The sequence below is a fragment of the Ictalurus furcatus genome, chromosome 7 (assembly GCF_023375685.1).
Source record: "Ictalurus furcatus strain D&B chromosome 7, Billie_1.0, whole genome shotgun sequence".
NCBI lineage: Eukaryota > Metazoa > Chordata > Actinopteri > Siluriformes > Ictaluridae > Ictalurus > Ictalurus furcatus.
Genome location: NC_071261.1, coordinates 23,517,841 through 23,545,183, shown reverse-complemented (window position 1 = coordinate 23,545,183; position 27,343 = coordinate 23,517,841). Strand labels below are relative to the sequence as shown.

The 27,343-nt window shown below is 40.2% G+C and overlaps 1 protein-coding gene across 3 annotated transcripts in view; it reads left to right on the top strand.

Moving 5' to 3' along the window:
- dnah2 (dynein, axonemal, heavy chain 2) overlaps positions 1–27,343 on the top strand; it is a 146,740-nt gene that overhangs the window by 106,142 nt on the left and 13,255 nt on the right. For all 3 annotated transcript variants that reach the window (XM_053629346.1, XM_053629345.1, XM_053629344.1), the window contains 32 exons: positions 410–608; positions 1,874–2,098; positions 2,614–2,718; positions 3,519–3,707; positions 3,874–3,959; positions 4,510–4,640; positions 4,937–5,086; positions 6,275–6,442; positions 7,865–8,025; positions 8,120–8,259; positions 9,355–9,487; positions 10,513–10,652; positions 10,839–11,049; positions 11,267–11,383; positions 12,790–12,931; positions 13,242–13,411; positions 13,571–13,687; positions 14,151–14,315; positions 14,420–14,545; positions 14,654–14,802; positions 15,163–15,229; positions 16,451–16,601; positions 17,326–17,474; positions 17,672–17,805; positions 18,008–18,152; positions 18,329–18,528; positions 19,757–19,883; positions 21,770–21,956; positions 22,604–22,752; positions 23,385–23,568; positions 24,663–24,853; positions 25,954–26,145. In XM_053629346.1, coding sequence (XP_053485321.1) covers positions 410–608; positions 1,874–2,098; positions 2,614–2,718; positions 3,519–3,707; positions 3,874–3,959; positions 4,510–4,640; positions 4,937–5,086; positions 6,275–6,442; positions 7,865–8,025; positions 8,120–8,259; positions 9,355–9,487; positions 10,513–10,652; positions 10,839–11,049; positions 11,267–11,383; positions 12,790–12,931; positions 13,242–13,411; positions 13,571–13,687; positions 14,151–14,315; positions 14,420–14,545; positions 14,654–14,802; positions 15,163–15,229; positions 16,451–16,601; positions 17,326–17,474; positions 17,672–17,805; positions 18,008–18,152; positions 18,329–18,528; positions 19,757–19,883; positions 21,770–21,956; positions 22,604–22,752; positions 23,385–23,568; positions 24,663–24,853; positions 25,954–26,145 — 4,900 coding nt within the window. The remainder of the gene's footprint in view (positions 1–409; positions 609–1,873; positions 2,099–2,613; positions 2,719–3,518; positions 3,708–3,873; positions 3,960–4,509; positions 4,641–4,936; positions 5,087–6,274; positions 6,443–7,864; positions 8,026–8,119; positions 8,260–9,354; positions 9,488–10,512; positions 10,653–10,838; positions 11,050–11,266; positions 11,384–12,789; positions 12,932–13,241; positions 13,412–13,570; positions 13,688–14,150; positions 14,316–14,419; positions 14,546–14,653; positions 14,803–15,162; positions 15,230–16,450; positions 16,602–17,325; positions 17,475–17,671; positions 17,806–18,007; positions 18,153–18,328; positions 18,529–19,756; positions 19,884–21,769; positions 21,957–22,603; positions 22,753–23,384; positions 23,569–24,662; positions 24,854–25,953; positions 26,146–27,343) is intronic.

The window sequence follows — 27,343 nt, the reverse complement described above, 5'->3', positions numbered from 1 at the left end:
TTCTGACTTATTATATCTTTCAATTTTCAGCCCCTCAATCTGAACTTTTTCACCTCCATTGCCCGATTCTCCTCCAGTCCACATTCTCAGCCCCATTTTCTACTCCTACAGCCATCTCTACTCCTTTCTCACATTATTTCTTACCCTCTATTATTTTTAACTCTCTGTATATTTTCCTCGACTTTTCTGCTCGTCTTCTTTTTCTACCTTTTTAAAATATTTTTTGGGCTTTCTGCTCCCTATTCGCCTCTTATGCTAAGTGTTCCAACTTCCATGTCTCTAGAGTTTTCTCTGTACAAACAGGCCTTTCATAAGGAGAAATTTACCAAGAACCAACCTGATAGAAAAAAAAAAAATCACCCAAAATATTTCTCTCTCTCTCTCTCTCTCTCTCTCTCTCTCTCTGCAGTGCTCCATTCTATAAGGTCATGGTTCCTACTGTGGACACAGTGCGGTATAATTTCCTGGTGAATGCTCTCATTTGTGGCCAGAACCCAGTGTTGCTGACAGGTCCTGTGGGAACAGGGAAGACCTCAGTGGCCCAGAGTGTTCTACAAGGCCTGGATCCGTCTAAATGGACCATGCTTACAATCAATATGTCCTCTCAGGTACCCACCGATAGTCAAAATTCACTCTATGATAAAGGTAACAATTTGTTTAGGTGTCTCTCTTACCATGAGACCTTCAATATCCTGTGTACTGGTGTTGTCTTTGTCTCAAACAGTTCTCATACTGACTCTCAATCTAACCCACTCAGAGACTTAACTTTTACCTTAGTCATCTCACCTCAGAGCTAGGTCTGTACTTTAGAAAGATAGTGGATGTCAAATTGGGTTCCGTCTATTCAACTGTCCTCCACTGTTGCAGCTGCAATTAGCTGACTCAGCTGCTGTTCATTACAGTCCAGGCTGAAGACAGCACTTATGGCAGCTTGTATCCAGGAAGCACATCTCATCATCCCCACCATCATCCTCAATTTGAGCCATCATCATCATCATCATCAGCATCGTTTATTCTTATTATATATCCTACCAATCTCTGCTTACTTTTGCTAGGCCTCTGTGCATGGGTGGCTGGAATAAATGGGCTAGAAGTGATGTCTTTCAAAGATACAAAGGCATCAATGATAGGGTTTTTTTTTTTTTTTTTTAATGTTTTTATGTTTATGTATTTTTTTTTGCCATTCACATCAGATTATTTTATGCTGTTAATAAATGTCTTCAGTAGATTGTTTTGGACTTTTGTGGAACCAAGTGCAGCCATTTATATTAAATAAATACACCGAATAATATGAATGTGAGGCTGGGGCTGATTTCTTTATAGCCCAGACTGTAGATTCATGCAGACTAGCAGTGCGAGTCATGTGATGTTATTCCACAGACTGAACTTCTCAATAGGTATTGTGTGTATTTTGGCTGATGTTTTTCAGTCCATGTCGCTGATGCATCCATAACACGTCATCAGCAGCGATCGAGAAGACGCACATGAAATACAGTGTATAATTATTCAATACAGTGGGTTTGATAAACATGAATGAGGTGGATTACGATGGTGATATGTTTCTGTCTACCATGTTTTGTGTTCAGAGGAAACACAACATGAACCCAGTAGAGAATTACAGAATAGAAAAAACTTCAAAAATTATTTGAAATCACGACAGCATCTGTTTATCCTCCTTTAACTGTGTGTGTGTGTAATAGTTTGCCAGACATCATTCTTATTATTCTATTAATGAGACGTCATGATATAATGCATTGCTCAACCTTAATAGATTCATTCTCGAGCAACTGATTGATTCAATTTTAGCCCTCCTATCTGATATCATGATCAGCCACCAGTCCCTCTAACCTAACTCTGTGTGTTCGTCTCCTAGACCACCTCAAACAACGTGCAAGCAATCATAGAGTCTCGAGTGGAGAAACGCACAAAAGGTGTGTATGTACCTGTTGGAGGGAAGAAGATAGTCACCTTCCTGGATGACATAAACATGCCAGCAGTGGACGACTTTGGTTCTCAGCCCCCTCTGGAGCTACTTCGGCTTTGGATTGACTATGGCTTCTGGTACGACCGACAGAAACAGACGCAAAAGTGTGTCAAGGTAAGAGAGTGGGGAGCGTGGCTGTGTTAGGGAGAGAAAGTTGAGAGGCTTGTATGTGTACTTCTTTGTGTTTGTTTTCTATTAAAAAGCATTTTGCATTGATTCTGAATCATAATCAACAGTTTTGTCTCACAGACTTCTGGTGCCAATGATTTTTTTTTTATTTAACTTTTTTATTAATCTCACCACACTATTGCTAGACACAAATAAGACGCTAAGATGGCTAAAATACTAACTGCAGAAAAATGGGAAACTTTTTTCTTCTTCAATATTTCATTTCATTTTGCAAGGAGATGTGAAATGCAAATTTTCATCATGACTGCTGCTTAAAGATGCAATTTTTTTTTTTTTACAGAGATCGTGAAATTACCGTTCAGAGAATTGTTGTTTACTTGGTTTAGGTCCGTAGGAAGCTGAAAAACAAAGGAAATATCATCTGGCTGGGGTCTTTAAAGATTGTGTACACATCCTGACTCCCCTGACTCCATCAGCGCTCTTTTGTTCCTCTGTTTTAGGACATGTTCCTGCTTTCCTCCATGGGGCCTCCTGGTGGAGGGAGGACTTGCATATCAGGCCGCCTGCAGAGTCGCTTCAATCTCATCAACATGACATTCCCGGCTGTGAGTGAGCCTCCACATGGAACTCCTTTGATTTAATAGAAAACAGGAAAAGCCCTAATTAACTTGTTCCTGTTCTTTTAAAACATGTGCCGTTTTAAACCATTAATCCCAACATAAAATGTTTTATTATGTGAAACATGTCTTGTAATTGAGCCTGTGTGTGTCCTCATCCTAGCTGCCCCTTTGTTGATATTGTATTCTGCTCATTATCATTCTCGGTGTCTCTTGCTCTGGCAGAATTGCAATGAAAATGATGATAATGATAAGAGTAGGAGCACTGAAGGCTCTCTGATTTGGCAGAATGCACAAAAAGACTCCTGACTGACTGATTGCTGCTCAGTTTTGATTTTCCTCTTGCAATCTGAAAGCTCACTCAACTACAACACACCCACACACACACACATATCCTGTTTAACATTTATTTTCATCTCATCTTTTCTAATTTGTCCCTCTGACTTACCATGGCCTGGTATAGGTATCATCCAGCTTCTTTTCAATATCATTTCATTTTCTATTCCCTTTCTTTATCTCCCACATGCATTTACCTCATTTTTTTGTAATCTTTGCTGATCTCTTTCCTCCTACCCATCATCTCTCTCTCTCTCTCTCTCTCTCTCTCTCTCTCTCTCTCTCTCTATCTCTCTCTCTCTATCTCTCTCGCTCTCTCATATGTTTATACCACTCTGTTGTTCATTTTTAAAAGTGTCATTTTTAAATGTGATCATTTCTGATACACTGCATGTCTTTATTGTATGTGTATCAACCCCCCTCCCATCCCCACCCCCCCTCTCTGTCTCTAGGAGTCTCAGATCAAGCGTATCTATGGAACAATGATAAACCAGAAGTTGCAGGAGTTTGAGGAAGAGGTTAAGCCCATAGGAAATGTATTGACTCAGGCTACGCTGGAGTTGTACTATGCTATATCTGCCCGCTTCTTACCAACTCCTGCTAAAATACATTACCTCTTTAACCTCAGAGACATATCCAAGGTGAAATGCTAATTATTTTATGAACTAGCAACTACATAGGTTTCAGAACCCAGGTTAGCTGCTTGGGAGTTTATCATATTACTTGATTTGGGTGCGGTATAATCTAGTGTTATTTTAATCTCTCACTAACTCATTTGAACATTCTCTCTTTTTTTTCCATCTTCAGGTCTTCCATGGTCTACTACGATCTCATAAAGACTTTCATGACACCAAACAGAGCATCACACGCCTTTGGATACATGAGTGCTTTAGGTAATTATGTCATGAAGTATAAACACATACAGTTGTAATCAAAATTATTCAACCCCCATTGTAAATTAGGTGTTTCATATGTTTTCTACCCCTAGCCAGTTCAGGTATTTCATAAATTTTCTACCCCTAGCCAGTTCAGGTATTTCATAAATTTTCTACCCCTAGCCAGTTCAGGTATTTCATGTGTTCCAGCTCAAGCACACCTGGTGCAACTAATGAAGCCCTTGATTAGTTGCATCAGGTGTGCTTGAGACAACACCTGATTTGCATATTTGTGCTGTTGTGAGGGATTCTGTTCAGGGGGTTGAATAATTTTGAAACTGGAGAAATCATAAGTTGCATTTTTAGTTGAATTTGAAGCAGTCATTGTGTTGAACTATTTCAATTGCTTTTGTTTGATTTGTTCCTTGCAAACAGCTGAAAGTCTGTACATTTTGTCAATAAACTTGATTTGCCATGGGGGTTGAATAATTTTGATTGCAACTGTATGTTTACATCTATACACCCATATGTCAACATTCAGTTGATTACTCATCGTGTCTGTGTAAAGAGTATTTTCAGATCGGCTGGTGGATCAAGCAGATATGGAGGCATTTGTTGGGCTTTTGACTGAGAAACTGGGCTCCTTGTTTGATCTCACTTACCACAACCTCTGTCCCAACAAACAACCACCTATATTTGGTATGCAATGGCCCTATTTAGAATATTATAAATGGGTAAAGGCATGAACACATGTCTTTTAGATGTCTTTAAAGCATATCAATTTACTGTTTGCTGTTTGCTATACTAAGGGCACAAAATAAACAAATATTTTACTCACATAAAACCCACATTGTATAGAAAAAAACAGCAAAAACCAGATGGTTTTAAATCTGCCTTTGAAGTTATTTATTTGTTTGCTTGATTGGTGGGTTGATGATTGATTTGAGTTTGACTTCATGCAGATGCTGTTGGTCCTCTTTGTTTTCTGTTTGTAGGGGATTTCCTGAAGGAACCGCATGTGTATGAAGATTTGGTGGATTTTAAATCTCTGAAAAGATTTCTAGAGTCTCAACTGGAGGACTACAACCTCACACCTGGAGTTGTCCCAATGAGTCTGGTGCTCTTTAGAGATGCTATTGAACATGGTCAGCTCATAGCTCCAGCACATATCACAACTCACAAAAGTCAAAACACACTAGCACAAATATCCCAGTCTTGGAATAGGTAGTCCAGTCTATGAATAGTTAGTCCAGTCCATGAATAGTTAGTCCAGTATCTGAATAACTAGTCCAGACTATGAATAACTAGTCCAGTCTATGAATAGCTATCCCAGTCTATGGGTAGCTAGTCCAGTCTATGAGTAGTTAGTCCAGTCTATGAGTAGTTAGTCCAGTCTCTGAATAGCTAGTCCAGTCCATGAATAGCTAGTCCAGTCTGTGAGTAGCTATATCCATCTATAAGTAGCTGCAATAACCCAGTCTGTGAGTAGCTAGCACATTCTATAAGTAGCTAGCCCAGTCTATGAATTGCTACTGTATCCCAGTTATGTGAGTAGCTAGTCCAGTCTATAAATAGATAGCCAATGGCAGTCTAATGCATGAGTAGCCAGTTCAGTGCATGAATAGCAAATCCAGTGCGAGTGCATGAGTAACCAGCACAGGTTATGTTCACTGCTTGAGTATCTAGTGCCAGTTTAGGTGGCTATGAGTAAGCAGTAGAGTGCGGTATGTCCAATGGCAATCCAGTCTATGAGTCACTAGTATAATGCCGCAGTAGCCAGTGTAATGGCTGTCTAATGCATGAGTAGCCCCCATCTCTAAAAAGAAAGAGCTCAAATGTCCCACTTCTGGAGTTAAAGTGAAAATACAAGAGTATAGAAGCAAACTAGGCTGCAAAAGTCCAGGGCAAAGTTGAGCCTAGTGATCCCTTGTTACTTGAATAATTGCCCTTCTAGATCTTATTATAAAGGACGCAATTATATTACAAACCCCATAAGAGGGTAAACAATTATGCGACCAGTCCCACAACACAGTGTGTAATCAGTCTGTGTCACTCAACACTGGGTACAAACTTGGCACAGCGCATGCACATTCCACTGAATTAAGTTGTATATTAAACACAGGGGTATAAGATTAGACACATTACACTCAGCTCACTGCAGACCATTACACCAATCAAATGAACTTGATTATAAGATTAGTTCTTGTGAGCTGTTGTGCATGCTTATATGTCAATGAGTTACTGTAAAGTGCTTATGTGGTAATTATTTGTGTTAGCATGTTTGGTTTATTGTGAGCGCTCTTGCTAATATCTTTTTTTTTTTTTTTTTATAGTGACACGGGTGATGCGTGTGATTAGTCAGCCGAGAGGAAATATGCTTTTGGTGGGGGTTGGAGGATCTGGTAGGCAGAGCCTCACCAAACTGGCCACTTATATCTGTGACTACCTGTTGTTTCAAGTGGAGGTCACCAAGCAGTACCGCAAGCAGGAGTTCAGAGAGGGTATGCTCTTATAACTAAGATGTCCAGATTGTGTTAGATATCCTGACTTGCGCTCAAAAATTCTTTATTTGTCCAGTGAGAACACTTTTTTGGGCATTGTGAATTATTGTGAATGTTGATATACACAGCACATGTGCAAACCATTAACAGCGTAGAGATGCTAGGTAAAATCTAAAAAAAACCCACAACTTTTAGCCTGCATATAACCGTGGTTTAAACACAGTTAATTTTTCTGCAATCATCTTTGAGGTTTACACGTTTGGCTCCCTTAAATAGCACTAAACTCTCGATGCTCTTCAGCACATGCATAAACAAGTAACTTCGGAGCCACCCAAAAAAAATATTTTTTTAATGAAATCTGACCCATTTTTTAATGGGTGACGAAAAGCAACTTGTTATTCGTTTTTTTTCGTTTTGGGTTTGTAAATGAATAATGAAATAACAAGCCATTTGATCATTTTCTGATATTTGATACTGTATTGAATATGAAAAGAACGTATGATACACGGATTAGGTTTCAGCACAGATTTTAAAACAAATAAGATCTGCTCGTTTGTATAACACACAAAACATGTATGCATGCATGTTTCTCCATAACTAACACAGAAAAACATCTCAAAAAATTTGAATATCGTGGAAAAGTTCATTTTTTTCCCCATAATTTAATTAAAAAAGTGGAACTTTCAAATATTCTATATTCATTACACATAAAGTGAAATATTTCAAGGCTTTTTTTTTGTTTTAATCTTGATGATTACGGCTTACAGCTCATGGAAATCAAAAATCCAGCATCTCAAAGTATTCGAATAATCAGAATAATATGAAAGTTCCACTTTTTGAATTAAATGACGGGGGAAAAAATGAACTTTTGCACGATATTCAAATTTTTTGAGATGTACCTGTATATCTGTGTATTCATCAGCATAAGAATCTGACAGGCTCTTTTTACTGAAGGGGTGGTTCTTGCTTATCCATATGTAATATTTCTACTGATATGTCAGCGAAGCAACTTCCCGTTGTAGTCAATATATGATCCTATTAAGAATAAATTGGTGTGTATACCCATCTCCCATATGAAGTCCAATTATTAAATTATGACCCTTACCACTTTTCTGACCCCTCTGTTCCCTACTGGACTTTATAACAGAATTAATTAACTACTCTACTATACCGAAATCAGAAAAATATGTATCCTTTTTTTTTTTTTTTTTTTTTTGCATATTTCTACCACTCAGTTCGGTGTGATAATTGAGCTAACTCTATTTTCCACTGCAGTGAAATGAAGTTTTTGATATTCCTGACGACGAACTATTGCTGACTTTTAAATCCATCAAATAAACAGAAGAGTACAAACACAAGAATGAAGTTAATGAAGTGTTTTGGGTTCTCTTTGCATAAATATAATTGCTGTGTCTAATGCAGACATTAAGAAGCTGTACAGGCTGACCGGAGTGGACAACAAGCCCAGTGTTTTCCTGTTTAATGACACTCAGATCGTGGACGAGTCGTTTCTAGAGGACATCAACAACATCCTCAGTTCTGGAGAAGTGCCCAACCTGTACAAGCCAGATGAATTTGAGGAGGTCTGACTACTCCTGATTAAAACTTACATGTTAAATGTGTTAGCGTGCATGTGGATGTGTTCAGTGATAGCGTTGTGATATTTCTGCCGTGCAGATCCTGAGTGCTCTTACCGAGTCTGCAAGGAAGGACAACGTGTCCGAGACGCCAGACTCCATGTTTAACTACCTGATAGAGCGTGTGAGAAACAACCTCCACATAGTGCTGTGCATGAGTCCTGTAGGAGACCCTTTCAGGTACTTATTCTTCTGCAACAGCAAGATACATATTGATTTCATTGCATAAAGAGAGAAAACAAGAAACCACTGCTGACTCCATCCCAGACACTACTTTATGAAATGAATGCCTCAAATGCTTGAATGGAATTGGACTAAATTGATTGAATGTGTGAAATTCGGTCAGCATTTGCTGAGTAGCCTAGTCCTGAAATCAAATCACACACCTCACCTATAATGATGATAATAAATACTGAAATGATTTCTGCAGGTCCCATTTTGGTCATGGCTATAGTTTTCTAATTCAGTGCTACATTCAGAGAGAACTCAAAGAGAGCCCTGAAGCCATCTTATTATTTCATTTTTATGAGTTTCACAGTGCAGAAATCAGCGCACTGATATTCAGTCCGACTGGGAGAGTAAGTCTCCGCCAAAGTGAAAGCAATTTACTGAGCCAGACAGAGAACCACTTCTACCTCACCTGTCATCCTGAGATCTTCATCAACAGTCAGCATGAGTGCTAGGAGTTGCCCGGTCCTGACCTTCCTTTCTAGTCTTCCCGTTACGTACTGCCTTCACTTGGGTTTAATATTCAGCAAAAACTCTCTATCTGTCTCTCTTTCTCTCTTATTAGTGCTCTCTCTTCTCCTCTCCCTCTTTAATCAGCGATTTGCATCTCTTGTCAGCATAACGAGGTGGCTTGTGTCAAGTGACCCTGGGGTCACACCTAATTAAAAATGACAGCGTCTGAATCAGGCTTCGGGCTCAGGCCGAACGGCCTTATTTGTTATTGGTGGGTTTATTACCATGGTAGCACTTTAATGGCAACTACTGGCCCAAAAGGCAGCATAATCATGCATGACAAATCAGCAAACGAACACTGGGTGACCTGTGAGTGGAGTAGGGAATATAGGCTGTGTATGTGGAAGAAAATTATGTGAAATTAGGTAATAACCACCCAGTCCTCCCTATTAGTAACATTAAAACATTTAGAGGTGTCTGAAGGCAGATTTACATACAGCTAGTAAGGTGAAATACCATTGTTTTTTTTTTTGTTTTTTTTACCTTTTAACTCAATCTTTGAGTGTGTGTGCATGTGTGTACGTGTGTGTGCAGGAATCGTATTCGTCAATACCCAGCGTTAGTGAACTGCACTACTATAGACTGGTTCTCTGAGTGGCCACAAGATGCTTTACTAGAAGTAGCTGAGAGATATTTGGATGGGCTCACCTTGGGGAATGAGGAAGGGGTAAAACAAACACACACACACACACACACACACACACACACACACACACACACATACTATTGCAGAACTCATTAAAACCTTTATATTATATACACTCACTGTCCACTTCAAGCAATTATCCAATCAGCCGTTCATATGGCAGCAGCACAGTGCATTAAATCATGCAAATACAGGTCAAGAGTTTCAGTTTTTGTTCACATCAAACATCAGAATGGACAGGTAAAGATTGGAAAAATGTCACCTATTCTTTTTCCAATCTTCACCTGCCTAGTTTTGTGCCCACTGTAGCCTCAGATTCCTGTTCCTGGTTGACAGGAGTGGAACAAGATGTGGTCTTCTGCTGTTGTAGCCCTGGATCTGCCTCAGGTTCAACATGGTCTGAGTTCTGAGATGTTTTTCTGAGTTACTCTAGACCTCCTGTCAGCTCAAACCAGCCTGGCCGTTCACTTCTGACCTCTCTTGCCAACAAGGCTTTTCCACCCACACTGGATGTTTTTTCGTTTTTCTCACCATTCTGTGTAAAACTGTTGATGCATGAAAATCCCAGGAGATCGGCGATTTCTAAAATAACCAATCCAGCTCGTTTGGCAACAAACTATGCCAAAGTCAAAGTCACTGAGATAACAGTTTCCCCCATTCTGATATTTGATGTAAATATTAACTGAAACTCATGGCCTGTATCTGCATGATTTTATGCATTGCACTGATACCATATGGTTGTCTGTTTTTAAAAAAAAAAAAAGAAAGGCATTAACAGAAACTCTACACTTATTGGCTCATTATGCTTGTTAGTCTGTTCAAATATTTATTTAGATATGAAAGGTGCCACGACATAAATCTGTACTGGCACGTAGATAAAATATTATCCAGATATTGTATTAGACCGAGACACTATTAGTTCAGGTTAAAAGGAGGATTATGGAGGAGACCGCTAAAATTGTATTACAGCCATCACTCTGAGAATCTGATACCATTTGAACAGATTTATTAGTTGAATTAATATCAGTTATATGTCTGACCTGCAGACCCAGACCAAAGTGGCTTGTATCTTTGTGACTATGCACCAGTCAGTAGTGCAGTTTTCTCAGAGGATGAAGCTGGAGATCAAGAGGCACAACTATGTCACACCCACCAACTACCTTGAACTTGTGTCTGGATATAAGAAGTATGTATGCGTCTATTTCTGTTTTCAATGATAAGTAATAAAGAAGAAAGAAAGAGATGTAGACAGACTCTTTGTCTATATAACTCTCTCAGTCTCTGCTTTACACGTTTCAAATTCCTTTGGCTACCATATTTTTCTGTTATCTCTCTCTCTCTGTCTCACACACACTCATACACACTCTGTTAGGTTGTTGGCTGAGAAGCGCGGCGAGCTTGGTGAGCAGGTGTCTAAACTGAGGAACGGTTTGTTTAAGATTGATGAGACTCGCAGTAAAGTGGAGGCCATGTCAGTGGAACTGGAAGACTCCAAGAAGAAAGTGGCCGAGTTCCAGAAGCAGTGCGAGGAGTACCTGGTCATCATTGTACAACAGAAGAGAGAAGCAGATGAACAGCAGAAGGTGATTGGCAGATAGAAAACTGTATTGTGTGTGTATCTCCATGTGATTACATTCATGGAGACATATTTACACCTGTTTTATTGTCCATTCATTAACGCTGATTCTCTTAATGTGCGGTTGTTTTCTGAACATAAAATAAGTGGGTTGATTTGTGTATGTCTTGATGCACCTTCTTGTGTGTGTGTGTGTGTATGTTTGTATGACCTGTTGTGTGTAGGCTGTAAGTGCTCACAGTGAGAAGATTGCCGCAGAAGAGATAAAGTGCAAGGCGATGGCCGATAATGCTCAGCGAGATCTTGACGAAGCCCTGCCTGCTCTAGAGGAGGCCATGAAGGTCGGCTGAGTTTCTTTTCTACTATACCATTCACAAACTGAACATCTCCTTACAGAGCTCAGCTTAGATCACTATTTGCTATATACCGTTGTGAGAAATGTTTTGGAATAATTTGGGATGATTTAGATTTCTAAACGAATGGGAAATGTAATCTTTCCTTATTTGATAGTTCATCTAATAAGTATGGGCTTAATAAACGACACATAGTATGGGGGGAAGGCATGATAGAGACAGGCCAATGGGGGAATTTCGGCAGGACACCGGGGTTATAACCCTACTCTTTTACAAGAAGTGTCCTGGGATTTTTAATGACCACAGAGAGTTTAACATCTCCTCCGAAAGACGGTGCTGTTTTTATAGTATAGTGTGCCTGTCACTATACTGGGGCGTTACACACAGACCACAGGGTGAGCACCACCTGCTGGTTTCACTAACACCACTTCCAGCAGCAACCTTAGTTTTCCCCAGGAGTTCTCCCATCCAGGTACTGGCCACGCTCAACCCTGCCTAGCTTCAATGGGAAACCAGGGTGATATGGTGATATGGCTCTGGCGATTTGTTTTCTCACAGCTGTAATTCTAAAAATGGTAACAGTAGTACTACTGATAATGCTTATAAGTGTAAATATACACTCACCACTTCATTTAACAGGAACACTTTTACCCTTGCTTAATAATGCAATTATTTAATCAGCCAATCATGTGGCAGCAGTGCAGTACATAAAATCATGCAGCTACAGAACAAGCACTTCTGTTAATGGGGGAAAATATGTGATCTCATTGGCACGGTTGTTGTTGCTAAATGGGATGTTTGATGTGACAATGGCTTTTCTAGCGTCACCTGATCTTTTTCCAATCTTCAACCGTGCAGTTTTGGTGAGCCTGTGCACACTGTAGCCTCAGATTCCCGTGGCTCACACAAGTGGAACCCGATGCTGTTGTAGCCCTTCCACCCCGTGCAGTCTGAGATGCTTTTCTGCTCACCATGGTTATAAAGAGTGGCTGTTTTAGTTACCATAGTCTTCCTAAAAACGGCTCCAAAAACCACGCCGTGGTCTGAGATCAGATTTTCCCCCTTTCTGATGTTTGAGGTTAACTTTAATTGAAGCTCTTGTCCTGTATCTGTATGAATGAATTGATGCATTGTGGTGCTGTCTTGGCTGATTGGGTAATTGCATGAATGAACACGGGTACAGGTGATTTACAGGTGTTTTTAATAGGCCAGTGTGTATTTTGGAAGTATTGATTGGAATTTTGTAGTTACAGATCAACTTTGTGTGTTACTGCCAGTAGCCTAACTTCAAATTCAATGTCTGTGTATTTCCCACATACCAAGAAAAAAAGATGGCTGGAATTGTTTTCTAACGTGTTTCCTTGCTCTTACTAACTCCGTCTCCTGCTGTGCAGGCCCTGGAGTCCCTGAATAAGAAGGATATGACCGAGATCAAGTCTTACGGTCGGCCCCCGGCACTGGTAGAGACCGTGATGCAGGCAGTCATGATTTTGAGAGGATGTGAACCCACCTGGGCTGAAGCTAAGAGACAGCTTGGTAAGAGGCAGAGAAAGAGAGCATATATTTAATGGTTTATCATTGGATAATGGAGAGACCCGTTAACGAAGTGGACCTAAAGAAGAAATTTTACTCAAAGAAACTCGTTATAATAGAGAGGTAAAATAGAGAGTTACATCAAGAGAGCTGAACAATGCTAATATACAGAGCAGTGGGCAGTGGAAATGTAATCAACAACTAGAAAGTACATTTAAATGTTTAAACACATACTCTGGAGCAGCCGAACTGATGGCACAGAAATCGGTGTATTAGCATTGTCATTGTACTCCACTGTCTGTGTGTGTGGTAGGTGAAGCCAGTTTCATTAAACAGCTGGTGCACTTTGATAAAGATAACATATCAGACCGCGTGCTGAAGAAGATTGGCCAGTACTGCACACAGCCTGACTTCCAACCTGATATCATTGGCAGAGTCTCGCTGGCAGCCAAGTCTCTCTGCATGTGGGTCAGAGCCATGGATGTAAGACCCAATACCCACAGACACACCCAAGTGCACTGACACTTATTTAATTGCAGTTACACACTCAATATTTATGGGTTCGTTTACATGTATTCCAACTCTGTGTTTTCTTTAAATTCATGAATCTTTGCATACCTGTGTGTCCGTGCTTTGTCTCAGGTATATGGCCGTATCTACCGGGTGGTGGAGCCGAAGCGTGCTAGGCTGCATGGAGCCATGACTCAGTTGGCAGAGAAACAGACCTCGCTGGCCGAAGCCCAGACCAAACTCCGAGAGGTCAGCACAAGTGTAGTTTTCACTATGGGCTCTAGCTGGCAAATTCCTTTCAAATTTGCATTTGAACTTTAATTACTTTTAATGGCTTAGTGTTCGAATGCATTTGAATATTAAGGAGACTAAAAGCTTCCGTTGAGCCCAGAAAGAACAAACGTGTCACTTCATATCATCGTTTTATCATAATGCTTCTCTGTTTATTTGAATTTACCCACGGTAATATTTTTTTTTGCATTACTTTTTCATACATTTTGTACGTGATCTGTATTTTTAAAAAAGTGCCTTTAACTCAAGGCAGATCTCTAGCATCCAAGAACCATGTGACTGACATGACAGTTGACCAACCACATACCTTGCCTGTAGCATGTCAGCAAACGCATTAGATTAACTCATTTACTAACTGCTGAAAACTTTGTTAAGGGGGATTTATGAGGTTGTACGACATATCTCTCGTGTGTGTGTGTAGGTGGGAGAGAAACTGGACCACTTACAGACACAGTATAGTGAGAAGCTGAGTCAAAAGGAAGATTTGAGGAAAAAGTCAGAAGACATGGAGCTTAAACTGGACCGAGCTGGCAAACTGGTGTCTGGACTGGCTGGAGAGAGAGTACGCTGGGAAAAGACTGTAGAGGTACACACGCACACGAGCATGCACACACATACATACGCACGCACACATGCACACTTAATGAAACCAGGCAATACTACAGATTGTGTATTTTTGCCTAAATGCAGGATCTGGAGATGGACATGGGTTATCTAGTGGGAGACTGTCTACTGGCTGCTGCGTTTCTCTCATACATGGGTCCTTTTCTGTCCAACTACAGAGACGAGCTGCTCACAAGGATCTGGATAAAACAGGTTATTCCTCTTCTCCTTACAATCGTAACATTTTTCACATTACGGTTAGACTTTTTCCGTCGTTCTGTACCTCACTCTTCTTTCCTTATACTCACACTCTATCTGTAGTTCAAGGAGTTGGAGGTTCCATGCTCTCCAGGCTTCAGTTTTGCTGTTTTCCTCTCCAAAGCCACAGCCGTGCGTGACTGGAACATCCAGGGTCTTCCCTCCGACGCTTTCTCCACTGAGAATGGAGTTATCGTCACCCGCGGCAACCGGTCAGCCCTCACCAGACTGATCTCCCAGCACTACTTTGACCGACAGACCGTCTCTAGTGCTAATTAGAATAACGGCAGTATCTCATGAATAATGATGACTAATGAATAGTGATAGCAGGGTAATTAGCTAAAGATAATAGTAAGCTCTGCGATGTGGACGTCCATTTATAGACCAGTGCTAATTTCCTTTCACAGAAACAGAAGGTCACCAGACAGGGCATATTTTTTTTTCTTTCTTTCTTTTTCTTTTTTTTTTGTGGAGATTATGGATTATTATGAATTATTTGGGGATAATGTCTCAGACGTCCACAGTAATGGCTAATGTCCTGTCTGTCTCTCTTTCTCTACGTCTTTCCCCAGATGGCCATTAATGGTGGACCCTCAAGGACAAGCGCTGAAGTGGATTAAGAACATGGAGTCTAAAAGAGTGAATAATCACGCACACAATTGCACAATGCCCAAACGTTTTCAACACCAATTTTATACACTGTGCTTGGTATAAAGATCAAATTATCCAGAGCTCAGTGCGAAAAAAAAAGGTGAGGGTTTGTATAGAAACTGAATGGAGACAAGCAAACGGAAGGTATTAGACAAGATTATAGCTCCCTCCGTATTGCAAAAGCGTAACCCCTTCACGTCAGTCAGCCAACCCATTTTAGTCTGAGTCGTGACATTGTGTACAGCCCACAGACTCCAGTGTCTTTCTTCCCTTAATTAGTGTAGAACAAATGAACACCACCAAATCTATGGCACATTGAAAGCTGCATCATTTCCGTCACTCATTCTTCTTACCTGCTTTCTGTTCCTCTTTCCTTCACACACTAGTTCTCTACACACAGTTCTATTAATATGCTATCTCTCTCTCTCTCTCTCTCTTTTGTGTTTTGGAGGCTGCAGTTGTTCGTTTCTTTATTGAGGTGAGATGGAGTCTTTTTTTTTCTCTCTGTGCTCAGGCGTTCTTTGAAAAAGAGAGCACAGCATGGGAGATGTTGATGGAGTATTTAGAGAGCAGAAACGACACACAGGAGTAACACACACACACACACACACACACACACACACACACACACACACACAATGACACCATTATACACATTTACACACCTAGGCTTGAATCTTTGTCCTGACCATCTGGTCACTGTGCTTTTCTCCGTCTCTTGTCTCTCAGCTTAGCCTCATTTGTTGTACAGGTCTCTGCTCCTCCCTCGCCCCCTTTTTCTCTCTGCCCCTCTATGTCCCTCTGTCTCTTTTCCTCTCTGTCGGTCTCTCTCTCCTCTTTTCGCGCTGTTTCTCTGACCTTTTCCTCCTCTCTGCAGGTCCTTTCATGCTTTCATGTCTTGCTGGGGTGGCCAGTGCCATTCACACACTACAGCTAAATGCTGACATTTAGGAACAATCACGAAATGTCTTACACTGACAGTCCTGAAGCTTTTCTTTCTTCTCCCCTCTTACTATTGCTCTCTCTCTCGCTCTCTCTCTGCTCCCTTACTCCCTCACACTCACATTTTTTTAAATATCTATTCTGCTTTTTCCTGTCATTTTTGTCTATGCTTTTATCATTTTTTTTCTCTTTTGCCCAGTAGCTTTTGACAGATTTTCATCTATTGTTTGTCTTATCTTTTGAATTTTCTCTCTCTCTCTCTGTCAGACCTTAAAGGTGATAGACCTGCAGATGCCAGATTTCTTGCGTGTTTTGGAGAACGCAGTGCAGTTTGGCTCCCCAGTTCTTCTGCAGAATGTAAAGGAGGATCTGGATCCCTCACTGGCACCCATACTTAACAAATCTCTCAGCCATGTTGGTCAGTCACACACATGTACACACACGTGCACACACACAGTGCAGTATGCAAAGACCTGTCAGAACCAGGGATATTATAGTCAACAAAGGTTAAAGCTGTATGAAATAATAGAATATACTAAAAGTTGCTAAACGAAAAATTCCATATAGATTAAAACATGGGAACTAAAGGGAAACTTGTTTTTTTTTTCATACAAAATGTGCGAATATTTAGTTCCAGTGTAATGTGGAAAATTGTCTGAAAATATCTTTAATTTAACTCTCTTACATAAAAAAAAATACATTCTTGGTAACAAAACAAACCTTACAGTGCAGAAGTCAAAGGGTTAGAAGCACCTTCTTGAAAGTGCACCTGCGCATCCACAACTATGTAGAAGTATCTCATAGCTGTACTACAAATCGGAAAACTGAAAACTTCCCCTATTGTGTGGGATTCAGGGTGAGTCACAGCTCATGATCAGCTAACTATGGCAATATAGACCAAACCATAAATACATCTCCCGTGAATGAATTTGTATTATATTTATCCACATTTTAACTTCATTAACTGCCAATATTAATGTAAGCAGCATTATCTGGTTAACTAGCGATAGCCATTATTCAATATTCAACTGGAATGCTCAAGTTCTTTGAGTGCCTGCCAGCTACGTGGTGCCTCTGCTTGGAATCACAGTACGTAGCAACCCCTGGTGTGTGTAGTTGAGTGGATTGCTGTGTGTATGCAGGTGGGAGGCTCTTGATGAAGCTGGGAGATAAAGAGGTCGAGTATAACCCAGAGTTCCGTTTCTACATCACCACTAAATTGTCCAATCCACACTATACCCCCGAGATTTCCAGCAAAACCACCATTGTTAACTTCGCTGTGAAGGAACAGGTGTGTGTGTGTGTGTGTGTTGGTTTGACATGTTGTGCATCGCTAAAAATGCATTTGCCATTGTGAAGCCACATTTTTTTTTATAGTGCTTTTGTGTGTGTGTCTGTGTGTGTGTCTGTGTGTTCGTCTGTCTGTGTCTGTCTGTCTGTCTGTGTCTCTGTGTGTGTGTGTGTGTGTGTGTGTGTGTGTGTGTGTAGGGTCTGGAGGCTCAGCTGTTGGGTATAGTGGTGCGTAAGGAGCGTCCTGAGCTGGAGGAACAGAAAGACTCTTTGGTAATCAACATTGCCTCAGGCAAGAGGAAACTACAGGAGCTAGAGGATGAGATTCTTCGGTGGGCTTCACACTCACGCACACGCGCGCACACACACACATTAAACGCCTCCATTAAAGCATGTCCACATACTTCATAGCACTACATTAATACCTTTTATTCAAATCACATTTAGAGAAAAAGCTAAATTAACCCATTTGCTAAATCCATCAGTCCTTTAGCAGCATCATGCTTATATGCCTGTGTGTGTGTGTGTGTGTAGCTTGTTGAATGAAGCAACTGGCTCTCTGCTGGATGATGTGCAGCTGGTGAACACTCTGCAGACCTCCAAAGTCACAGCCACAGAGGTGTCAGAACAACTGCAGACCAGCGAGCAGACGGAGATCAAAATCGATACTGCCAGAGAGGTGACAGAGAGAACGAGTGAGAGAGTCAGGAATAGAAGATGATGATAGAAGGAGGAGGGTGCAGAAAGTTTTGCCACATTGGATTAATTGTTGACAGTATAGGGATAAAGATAGAAAGCCCTGATTAGCGGTTCTGTCAAAATAAGACGATCGAACGCTGTGTGTTTAAATTGCAGGCTTATCGCCCTTGTGCCCAGCGCGCTTCCATCTTGTTCTTTGTGCTGAACGATATGAGCCATATAGACCCCATGTACCAGTTCTCTCTGGATGCCTACATCGACCTGTTCAACCTGAGCATCGAAAAGAGCCTTCGCAGCCACAAACTGGACGAGAGGATCGCCAAGCTCAATGACTACCACACCTACGCAGTTTACAGGTCACACATTATTACTGTATACCCAATAGCAATTAACACACCTACATAACCTACATGTCTCTATACATAAGAACGCATGCCTTCTGATCTGGTTTAAATATTAAAATCTCTTCAAATCAATTTTGCCAACAGTCCATAAGCTTTCCTAACCTGTTTTTCATTTTATAATAAAAAGAGGTCACTGACTGAACAAGTTTTATTGTTTATAATGGTATATTTCTATGAACACAGACGATGAGCATTGTTAAAAGTGATGATGTAGTGATCTGCTCTGCAGTGGCATATGGAATTAAGGGGAAAGTCAGTGTAGCAGCACTGTAACCCGTAGCAAAAGTTTAGTGAGGTCCACGTTGCAGAAATGTGTCGGAGTTAATACATCACCACGTTGAATGCGTACTACGTCAGCCGCTCATTTCTAATTCTTTGCTACGTTCGATGCTTTCGTTTCATCGGATTCAATATATTGCTTCACAATTCGGCCTAAGTTACCTGTTGATTTCAGTCTCCAGAAATATGAATTTCTAAAGTTTGGCTTCATATTTCTTTTAAAACATGAGTATATTGTCTATTTTATCTAGCTGCTGTAAATGATAGAACTGTTATGTGAATTATTTTGTATCTTACAGCCTATTTACATAAAAAATGACCATGTAAAATTAATATTCTATTCTAGTTATGTACAGTAATTAATATGAAATTGTGTATGTAAACGTTTCTAGTGTCTACATCTTAACTAAAACAGACTAGTGGCGGCTTTTTCCCCCAAGCACTTAGTGGTTACCGTAAAATCCCGTATATATATGCAAAAAAAACAAACCTTTTTTTAAACTATAAAGGTCCAGACGTTTGTGTCCTCATAGCTAGTTACAATCATGAGTGTAGTGATAGTCATGACCTATCCCCTAATTCAAAAACATATTGGTAATAGTCTTATCTTTATAGCAAATCATGACTACATGACTTGATGACAGGTGTAGACGAGTGAAAAGTTGCTGGTTGATGTCATGTGTCGCCGGACTACTGTGTAGAATTCGACAGAACGTCGTTCATTTATATTTCTATGTCACTCAGTCTGTATTGTATGTGTGGAGTAGTCGTAGGAATATTGAAATGAAGTCGCAACACTTGCGTGTGTAAATGCATATGAAAGAGTGATTGGCAGTCATTGAGTTTCTCTGAGCTCGAACATGATGTTGGTCTGAGAGTCATCAGTGGTCCGTGTTTGCAGGTACACTTGTCGGGGTCTGTTTGAGTGTCACAAGCTCCTGTTCAGCTTCCACATGTGTGCAAAGATCCTGGAGGTGGCCGGCAAGCTCAACATGGACGAGTACAGTTTCTTCCTCAGAGGAGGGCTGGTGAGCACCGATCTTTCTTCCCCATTAACCTAATTAGGCTGGTGTAATAATAAAAAAAAGGATGCATTACATATGCCATATATATCATAAATGATATTGTTTAGCATTTCATTATTACAGCATGAAACCATGATATATTTAGCACGTTAACTCAAAGTGCTCTGTAATACAGATCCATCCACACCCACAATACTCTATCTCACCAAAGTACACACCATTTGCATTACTCCTACCATGATTCTATCACACCACTATGAATAATCACACACCCTGCTCCTAATTCAGTTCCCATGAACTAATTGTATTTCTTGAGAAATGCAGTTTGAGCAGGGTTTTTTTTTTTTTCTCAACAATACAGTCAGTGTTCAGTTGTTTATATCAGCGCAGTCACACTAAATCAGTGGGTCCTTCATGCTGTACACACTGTATCACCTTCACCTATCACCTTCAGCAGCAATTCACACAGATCTGCACAGACGCTTTTTCCTCACTCCATAAACAAGAGTAAAAACGTTCTCACGCAGTGTTTTGTCCCTGTTTCTGGAGTAAAGATGTTTGTGACAAACATATTCTACACTTCAAATGTGTTCCATATATGCATATGGCCAAAAGGCTGATACACTTAGGTGGAATGTGCAGCGTGTTTTCTGATGCGTTGTGCCCTGTATTATTTATATATTTACTTTCAAACATTGTGTAGGTGTTGTAGGTGAAATTAAGTGATCGGTATGCCATTGCTAAGGACATTGGAACAAGATTCAATATCTAACCAACCAAGCAATCTGCATATAACAGTACTAGATAGGAAGGGCATGACTATAACATTTAATTTAGGTAAAAATTCGAACTCCATGCTTCAGACATTACATATAGGCCAATTTTTGTAAATTCACCTATATAGAAAAGGTTCCAGCAATACTCAGAGGTTTGACCTGGACATTTCAGGACATTAACCCTATTTTGTTTTAAGCCAAGACATGCGGCATTCCCAATCCTCTTACACCAGTGCTACTTCAGTGTGGTCCTTGGTGTATGTTTTGCCTTATCATGTTCTAATATGATTCTTCTAACAACCCAGAGTGCAGTGTGTTTTCTTTCAGTATTTTTCTCTAGTCAGTTCCACACGTTTCCTTGTAACTTTGAGTTTCTAGTATTTGCTGCAGGGACGCGTTCCCAAATCATGATGCCGCCACCACCATGCTTTACTGTAGTTATGTTATGTTAGGTTTGTGCCTAAGGTATCACTTCTCTAAATTCACGGATAAACTCTAGCCAAGTCGTAATATGAGTTTATGTTTATATTTTTAAATAAAGGCTTAATTCCCTCTACCCTTCATTACAAGGCAGGTTTGCTAAGTGTGTGTGCTACTGGAGCAAATATTTAACTCGGAGGTCATTTAGATGTGAATATTTATGGATTGAATTATTTTCAACAATAACAAACCATCAAGTTTTAACAATTTATTTAGAAAAGTGTCTGGAACTTTGTCTTAATGAGTAGCAAAAAATTCACAGTTAAATATCTTGTGATTTCCAAGCAGTTTTCCAAGGCGTGTTAATCTTGCTGTCTGGCAGCCAAACCTGCAGAATCACTTTGAGAGCAACTGCTCTGCATTTAGAGTATGTCAGTTCTTGTAAAGACTTATGTTTGGCTCTTATGGGTAACATTATTTCTCATCACCTGCAAACACTGACAGTACATAGTCTACTTTGCTGCTTAGCGTTTGAGACCGCAACGTTTTTATCCCTTTCAAAAGGCTTAAACTGTTTAGTTTAGAACATCGCCCCATGTTTTGCTGGTATTAAATCTTGTTTGGGGTCTGTTATGGAACCCTCGGGTGTTCTCCTCATATTGTGATGTCTGTGGGTGTGTGCTGCTGTTCCAGGTCCTGGATAAGGAAGGCCAGATGGATAACCCATGCTCAAGTTGGCTGGCTGACTCTAATTGGGACAACATTACTGAGCTGGACAAGCTAGCTAATTTCCATGGGCTTATGGCCTCGTTTGAGCAGTACCCACGAGACTGGAACCTGTGGTACACCAGCTCAGAGCCAGAAAACGCCCCTCTACCTGGTAATGTCTATGTGTGTGAAAGCACTTTAGCTGTTCCTCATCTTTCTGAATCATACTAAATGAGCGTTGTATTCTTTTCCTTTGCATTTTAGACTCTCTTTTGTCTTGGAAAATTACTACAAGATGAATACGTTTCTTTTACTTTTCCTCCCTCAGTCTCTCTCCGGCCATATTCGCTAATGTCAAACTCTTCTGACAGTGCTAGTCTGTCATTTCCTTTGATTATTTTTCAAATCTAATTATATTACCGAGCGCTCTGCTCAATATTAATACAATCTATGGGAGAACATGCAGCTCTGTGAAAATGTTTGTTTAACTCATTTATGTAATTATGAATTGTAATTCTGTTTAAAACGCAAGCTCTCAAGAGGTCTTCATTTTTAAAAAGGTTTATAAGAGAGATAATATTTGCCTGTCACTTCTCTCTTGTTGAATTAATTTCCTACTTCATCTCACTTATCCTTTTTCTTTTTTTCACCTTCTTTTTGAACCCATCCACCTTCGCTCCTCCTGTCTTTATTTCCAACATTTGTTCCACTCTGCAATGTCAATTTGCAAACCACCATTCTCGATTCTCTCTGCCACACACCTTCTTTCTGCTGTCTTTCCCCCTCTCTGTGCGTGTCCTTATCGCTCGCTCTCTTTAGGGGAGTGGGAGAACGGGTGCAATGAGTTGCAGAGGATGCTGATAGTGCGTTCTCTAAGACAGGACCGCGTCTCATTCTGCGTGACTTCCTTCATCATCAACAACCTGGGCTCCCGCTTTGTAGAGCCACCAGTCCTGGACATGCAGGCTGTGAGTTATAAACACGTACACGGTAGAGAGTGCGGACATGTCGATATACATCTCAACATCCTCAGCTCCATCTTATAAGCACATTTAAACAGCGACAAACACAGAACGAGTTCTCTACTGCAACATCAGGGTAGCTGTAAGCATACAAGTTGTGTATATTCATTTGGCTGAGCCCTGTTATAAATATAAACGAGCGTTCGTGCTAGAGAGATAATACGGGAGCACGCCTGAACATTTTGTTAGCTTCTGTCTTACTGAATATGTGTTCTAAGGAAGCTGTTTCTCTAAACCTGATTAAAGTTGACTAAAGATGACTCAAGCAGTCATGATGCACTACCTGAAATGATTTGCAGCGTAGCTTTTAGCTCGTTACATTGCATAACAAGTCACTATGCAATTTGGACTGCTGTTTGTGTTCGACTTCTCCTGGCAAAATGTACTACCATATGTGACATGCAGCATGCAACACAAGAACCGAAGTATCACTTTAAAGGAGTTGTCTCTCATTTTTAGACCCTTCTGCTACCAGGGAAAGAAATTCGCAATTGCAAGGAAATCAGTGACGAGCCATTTTTTAAACAGGAGATTAAAATGGTTTCTGTGTTTCCTGTCCTTTGGTGTTTGTGTTATAGGTGGTAGAGGATTCCACCACTAAGGCACCACTGATCTTTGTGCTGTCCCCTGGTGTGGATCCCACTGCTGCCCTGGTGCAGCTGGCAGAAAAGTCGGGCATGGGCCACCACTTCTATGCCCTCTCTCTGGGACAGGGACAGGCCCCAATCGCCACACGCATGATCAAAGAGGGAGTTAAGAACGGTGAATCTTTACATCTGTCTCATCTTCCCCTGTCTCTCTCTCTTTCTTTTTTTTTCTTCTTGCCAGTCCTGTTATTCCTCTCTCCCTATTTTGCAGACCCAGCAAATTAGGCATTTGGTTGATTAAGGGTGTTTATCCCAACTTAATGGACCGGAAAACATTTGAAAGTTAACTACTTCTTAAAAAACAATGTCCGCCATTTTTCTAAAGGCCAATTCAAACAAAAAAAAAAGCATTTTTAATTGTTCATCTCACACCCATTTCACAGACCAGTTGAGCTTCCATTATAACATTTCTAAAATGAAACCCAACCCTTCCTATACTTCAGTTTTTTTTCTGGCTTTCTCATATGAGTAAAGCATGAACATTACAGAAATCCATGTTGTGATCAATAATATTCCACAATAATCCACATAATCCATGGGAAGGTTATCATTGTGCAGCCTGTAGCTGAAGTCTTTGTGGCTGAAGGAATACTCATTAGACCATCTGAGATAACTTGAATAAACACAAATATTGTTTGTTCATGTCTCACTGTCTCATCTCATATTATAACGTACACAATGGTACCCAATAAGTACAGCAAGCCCAAATTCCACTGCCATCAACCACCCTCATGTTACAGTGACACTGCTCTGCATTAAAGTTCAATAAAACTGTTGATTTGTTCCCACCGGTAGCTCTTATAGAAGAGAACATAGTCACAAATGACGTTGATTAAACAGAAGGCTGCTTACACTGCACAGATGCACACATATTTTAGTCATTGTTAGGTTTGGTCTAAACTTAGTTATTGACAGGTTTATTCTATAAAAGCTAAAGGTTTTAGTTTTTTTTTTTCTCAAACTTCACCAAAAATGTTCTTTTCATGCTTAAACAAGTAAATAATTTCCTACGTTTTCATTGCTTCTTAAATGGAATGCTTTAATAAGCCATTAGAGACTTACTAAAACCTTTCTCCTTGATGGATGGGCTTTGATTTGGTCTTAGAAGGTATTCTGTGGTACAGAGTGAGTTTATCTAGCAGTGTGTGGGTGAATTATTTACAAGGGGAAGCTATTTTTGGTCAAACTTGCTTTCTATATATGTGGTAGGTCACTGGGTGTTCTTGGCTAATTGCCACCTGTCCCTGTCATGGATGCCTCAGCTGGATAAGCTGGTGGAGCAGCTACAGGTTGAAGATCCTCACCCAGACTTCAGGCTGTGGCTCAGCTCCTCCCCTCACCCAGACTTCCCCATCTCTATACTTCAGGCCGGCATCAAAATGACTACTGAGCCACCTAAGGTATACGATACACACACACTAAACAGAAACGCACACACATTCGTACATGTTTTTGCATGCTGGCATGATCATATGCATCCACTAATACATGCCTAGACATATACCACCCACACGTACTGCAACACACTATCTACTGTATACCAGTGAAGGGGCTTCCAAGGGGGCCACTCAAGAATATTGGGAAGAAATAAAGGAAAGATTTCAGCACACTGTACAGTATATTTAAAAGGGATACACATACTGAATACATCATAAAATACTCTTACATTTATACAGTGTATGCAAATGATTATGTAACACCTGCACTGACATTTAGCGAGAAAGCATTGACTAAGAAATGATTTAAACAGAAGAGACCAGACATATTGTAGATAACTCAATAGATATAAGCAAAAAATCTATATAATGGAAATTTCCCAGTCAACATAAAAATGGAATTACAATGGCAGACACAATGAAAACTGAGCATGAAGTAATATTTGTTAAAGTAATATTTACAATGAAATATGAAGTAATATTTGTTGAAGTAATATTTACAATGAAATATGAAGTAATATTTGTTGAAGTAATATTTACAATGAAAACTTTGTTGAAGTAATATTTACTGAAAGAAATAAATGATGTATGGTGTCTATGTATTTTTCTTGGCTACAGCCATTTCCCAGAATGCATCAAGTTGATTATGTAACAGAGAGAAAAGAGTACAAAGGCATTCATATTATGTTTAATGTACAGTTATTGGATTTTTTTTTCCATTTTCTGTTCACTTTATGATATTTCTGTGTGGACCAATGATTCACTAATGCCAAAAACAGGAGGGGAAAAAAAAGCTTCTCAGTGATCAGAAACCTGTCACATCATGAAATGGACTGTCTTTATTGAAATATTGGATTCGTGGGGTTTTTATTTGTCACATCTTTTAAATCTTTTAAAGAAAAAGAAACTCCTTTGTGCGCTTATTGACCAGAATTCAGGAGAACCGTTCTTAAAAGGCATATTGATTCCTGTAATGCCAAGGGTGGCGCACACACATACACACACGTACATGCACTGTAGATAATCATGCACAACACACAACCCTTCCATGTTTCTCTTTGCAGGGAGTGAAGTCGAATATGAAACGGCTGTACCGGCTGGTGACAGAGTCTCAGTTTTCACGCTGCACGCAGCCCATCCTCTACCGCAAGTTGCTCTTTGCCCTCTGTTTCTTCCACAGCATCCTGCTGGAGCGCAAGAAGTTTCTCCAGCTCGGCTGGAACATTGTCTACAGCTTCAACGACTCTGACTTTGAGGTACAGAAAGAGAGATGTGGTTGAGTAGTTTTGCTACTGCAGAATTGTTTGATTTTAGGCAGAAAAGTGTGCCTCACTGAACACTGTAGGTAGAAGCAGTTCACTGATGACATACAGTTGCAATCAAAATGATTCAACCCCATTGCAAATCAGGTTTATTGTCAATATTCAGACTTTCAGCTGTTTCCAATGAACAAATCAAACAATAGCAATTGAAATAGTTAAATGCAACAAATACTTCAAGTGGTTTCCCCAAATTCAACTAAAAATGCAACTTATATGACCTCCAGTTTCAAAATTATTCAACCCCTTCATGGTAAGCATCTGTAGTACTTAGTAGAGCACCCTTTTACTGTTATGACCTGTTGAAAATGAGATGCAGAGCTTCTGGCAGCGTTCCTGAGGAATCTTATCCCATTCCTCATGAGCAATGGCCTCCAGTTCAGTAATATTCTTGAGTTTGCGTGCTGCAACCACCTTCTTCAAATCCCACCAGAGATTTTCTATGGGGTTCAAGTCAGGTGACTGTGATGGCCCTGTAGAATCTTCCAGGACTCCTGCAACCAAGCCTTGATGGAATTTGAGGTACGATTGGGATCATTGTCCTGTTGGAAGGTCCAATGACGCCCAACCATTTTGGGTCAGTAGTGGTGTACGTCTTGGAGTTCTGGCATGGAAACCTTCTGCATTCAGTGTCTGTTACCAACAAGTGTTGCTGCAGGTCTTTTGCAGTCACTCGAAGGTTTTTTACCACCTGCCTTCTCAGAAATCTGGTTGCAGCCGTTGATAGTTTGCTTTTTCTGCCCCGTTCAGGTATTTCATACATTCTACCCCTAGCCAGTTCAGGTATTTCATGTGTTCCAGCTCAAACACACCTGGTGCAACTAATGAAGCCCTTGATTAGTTGCATCAGGTGTGCTTGAGACAACACCTGATTTGTATATTTGTGTTGTTGTGAGGGATTCTATTCAGGCGGTTGAATAATTTTGAGACTGGGGAAATCATTATAAGTTGCATTTTCAGTTGAATTTAAAGCATTCATTGTGTTGAACTATTTCAATTGTTTTTGTTTGATTTGTTCATTGCAAACAGCTGAAAGTCTGTAAATTTTGCCAGTAAACCTGATTTGCAATGGGGGTTGAATAATTTTGATTGCAACTGTATAGACAAAGCTCTACACGCTTACCTAGGAGACACA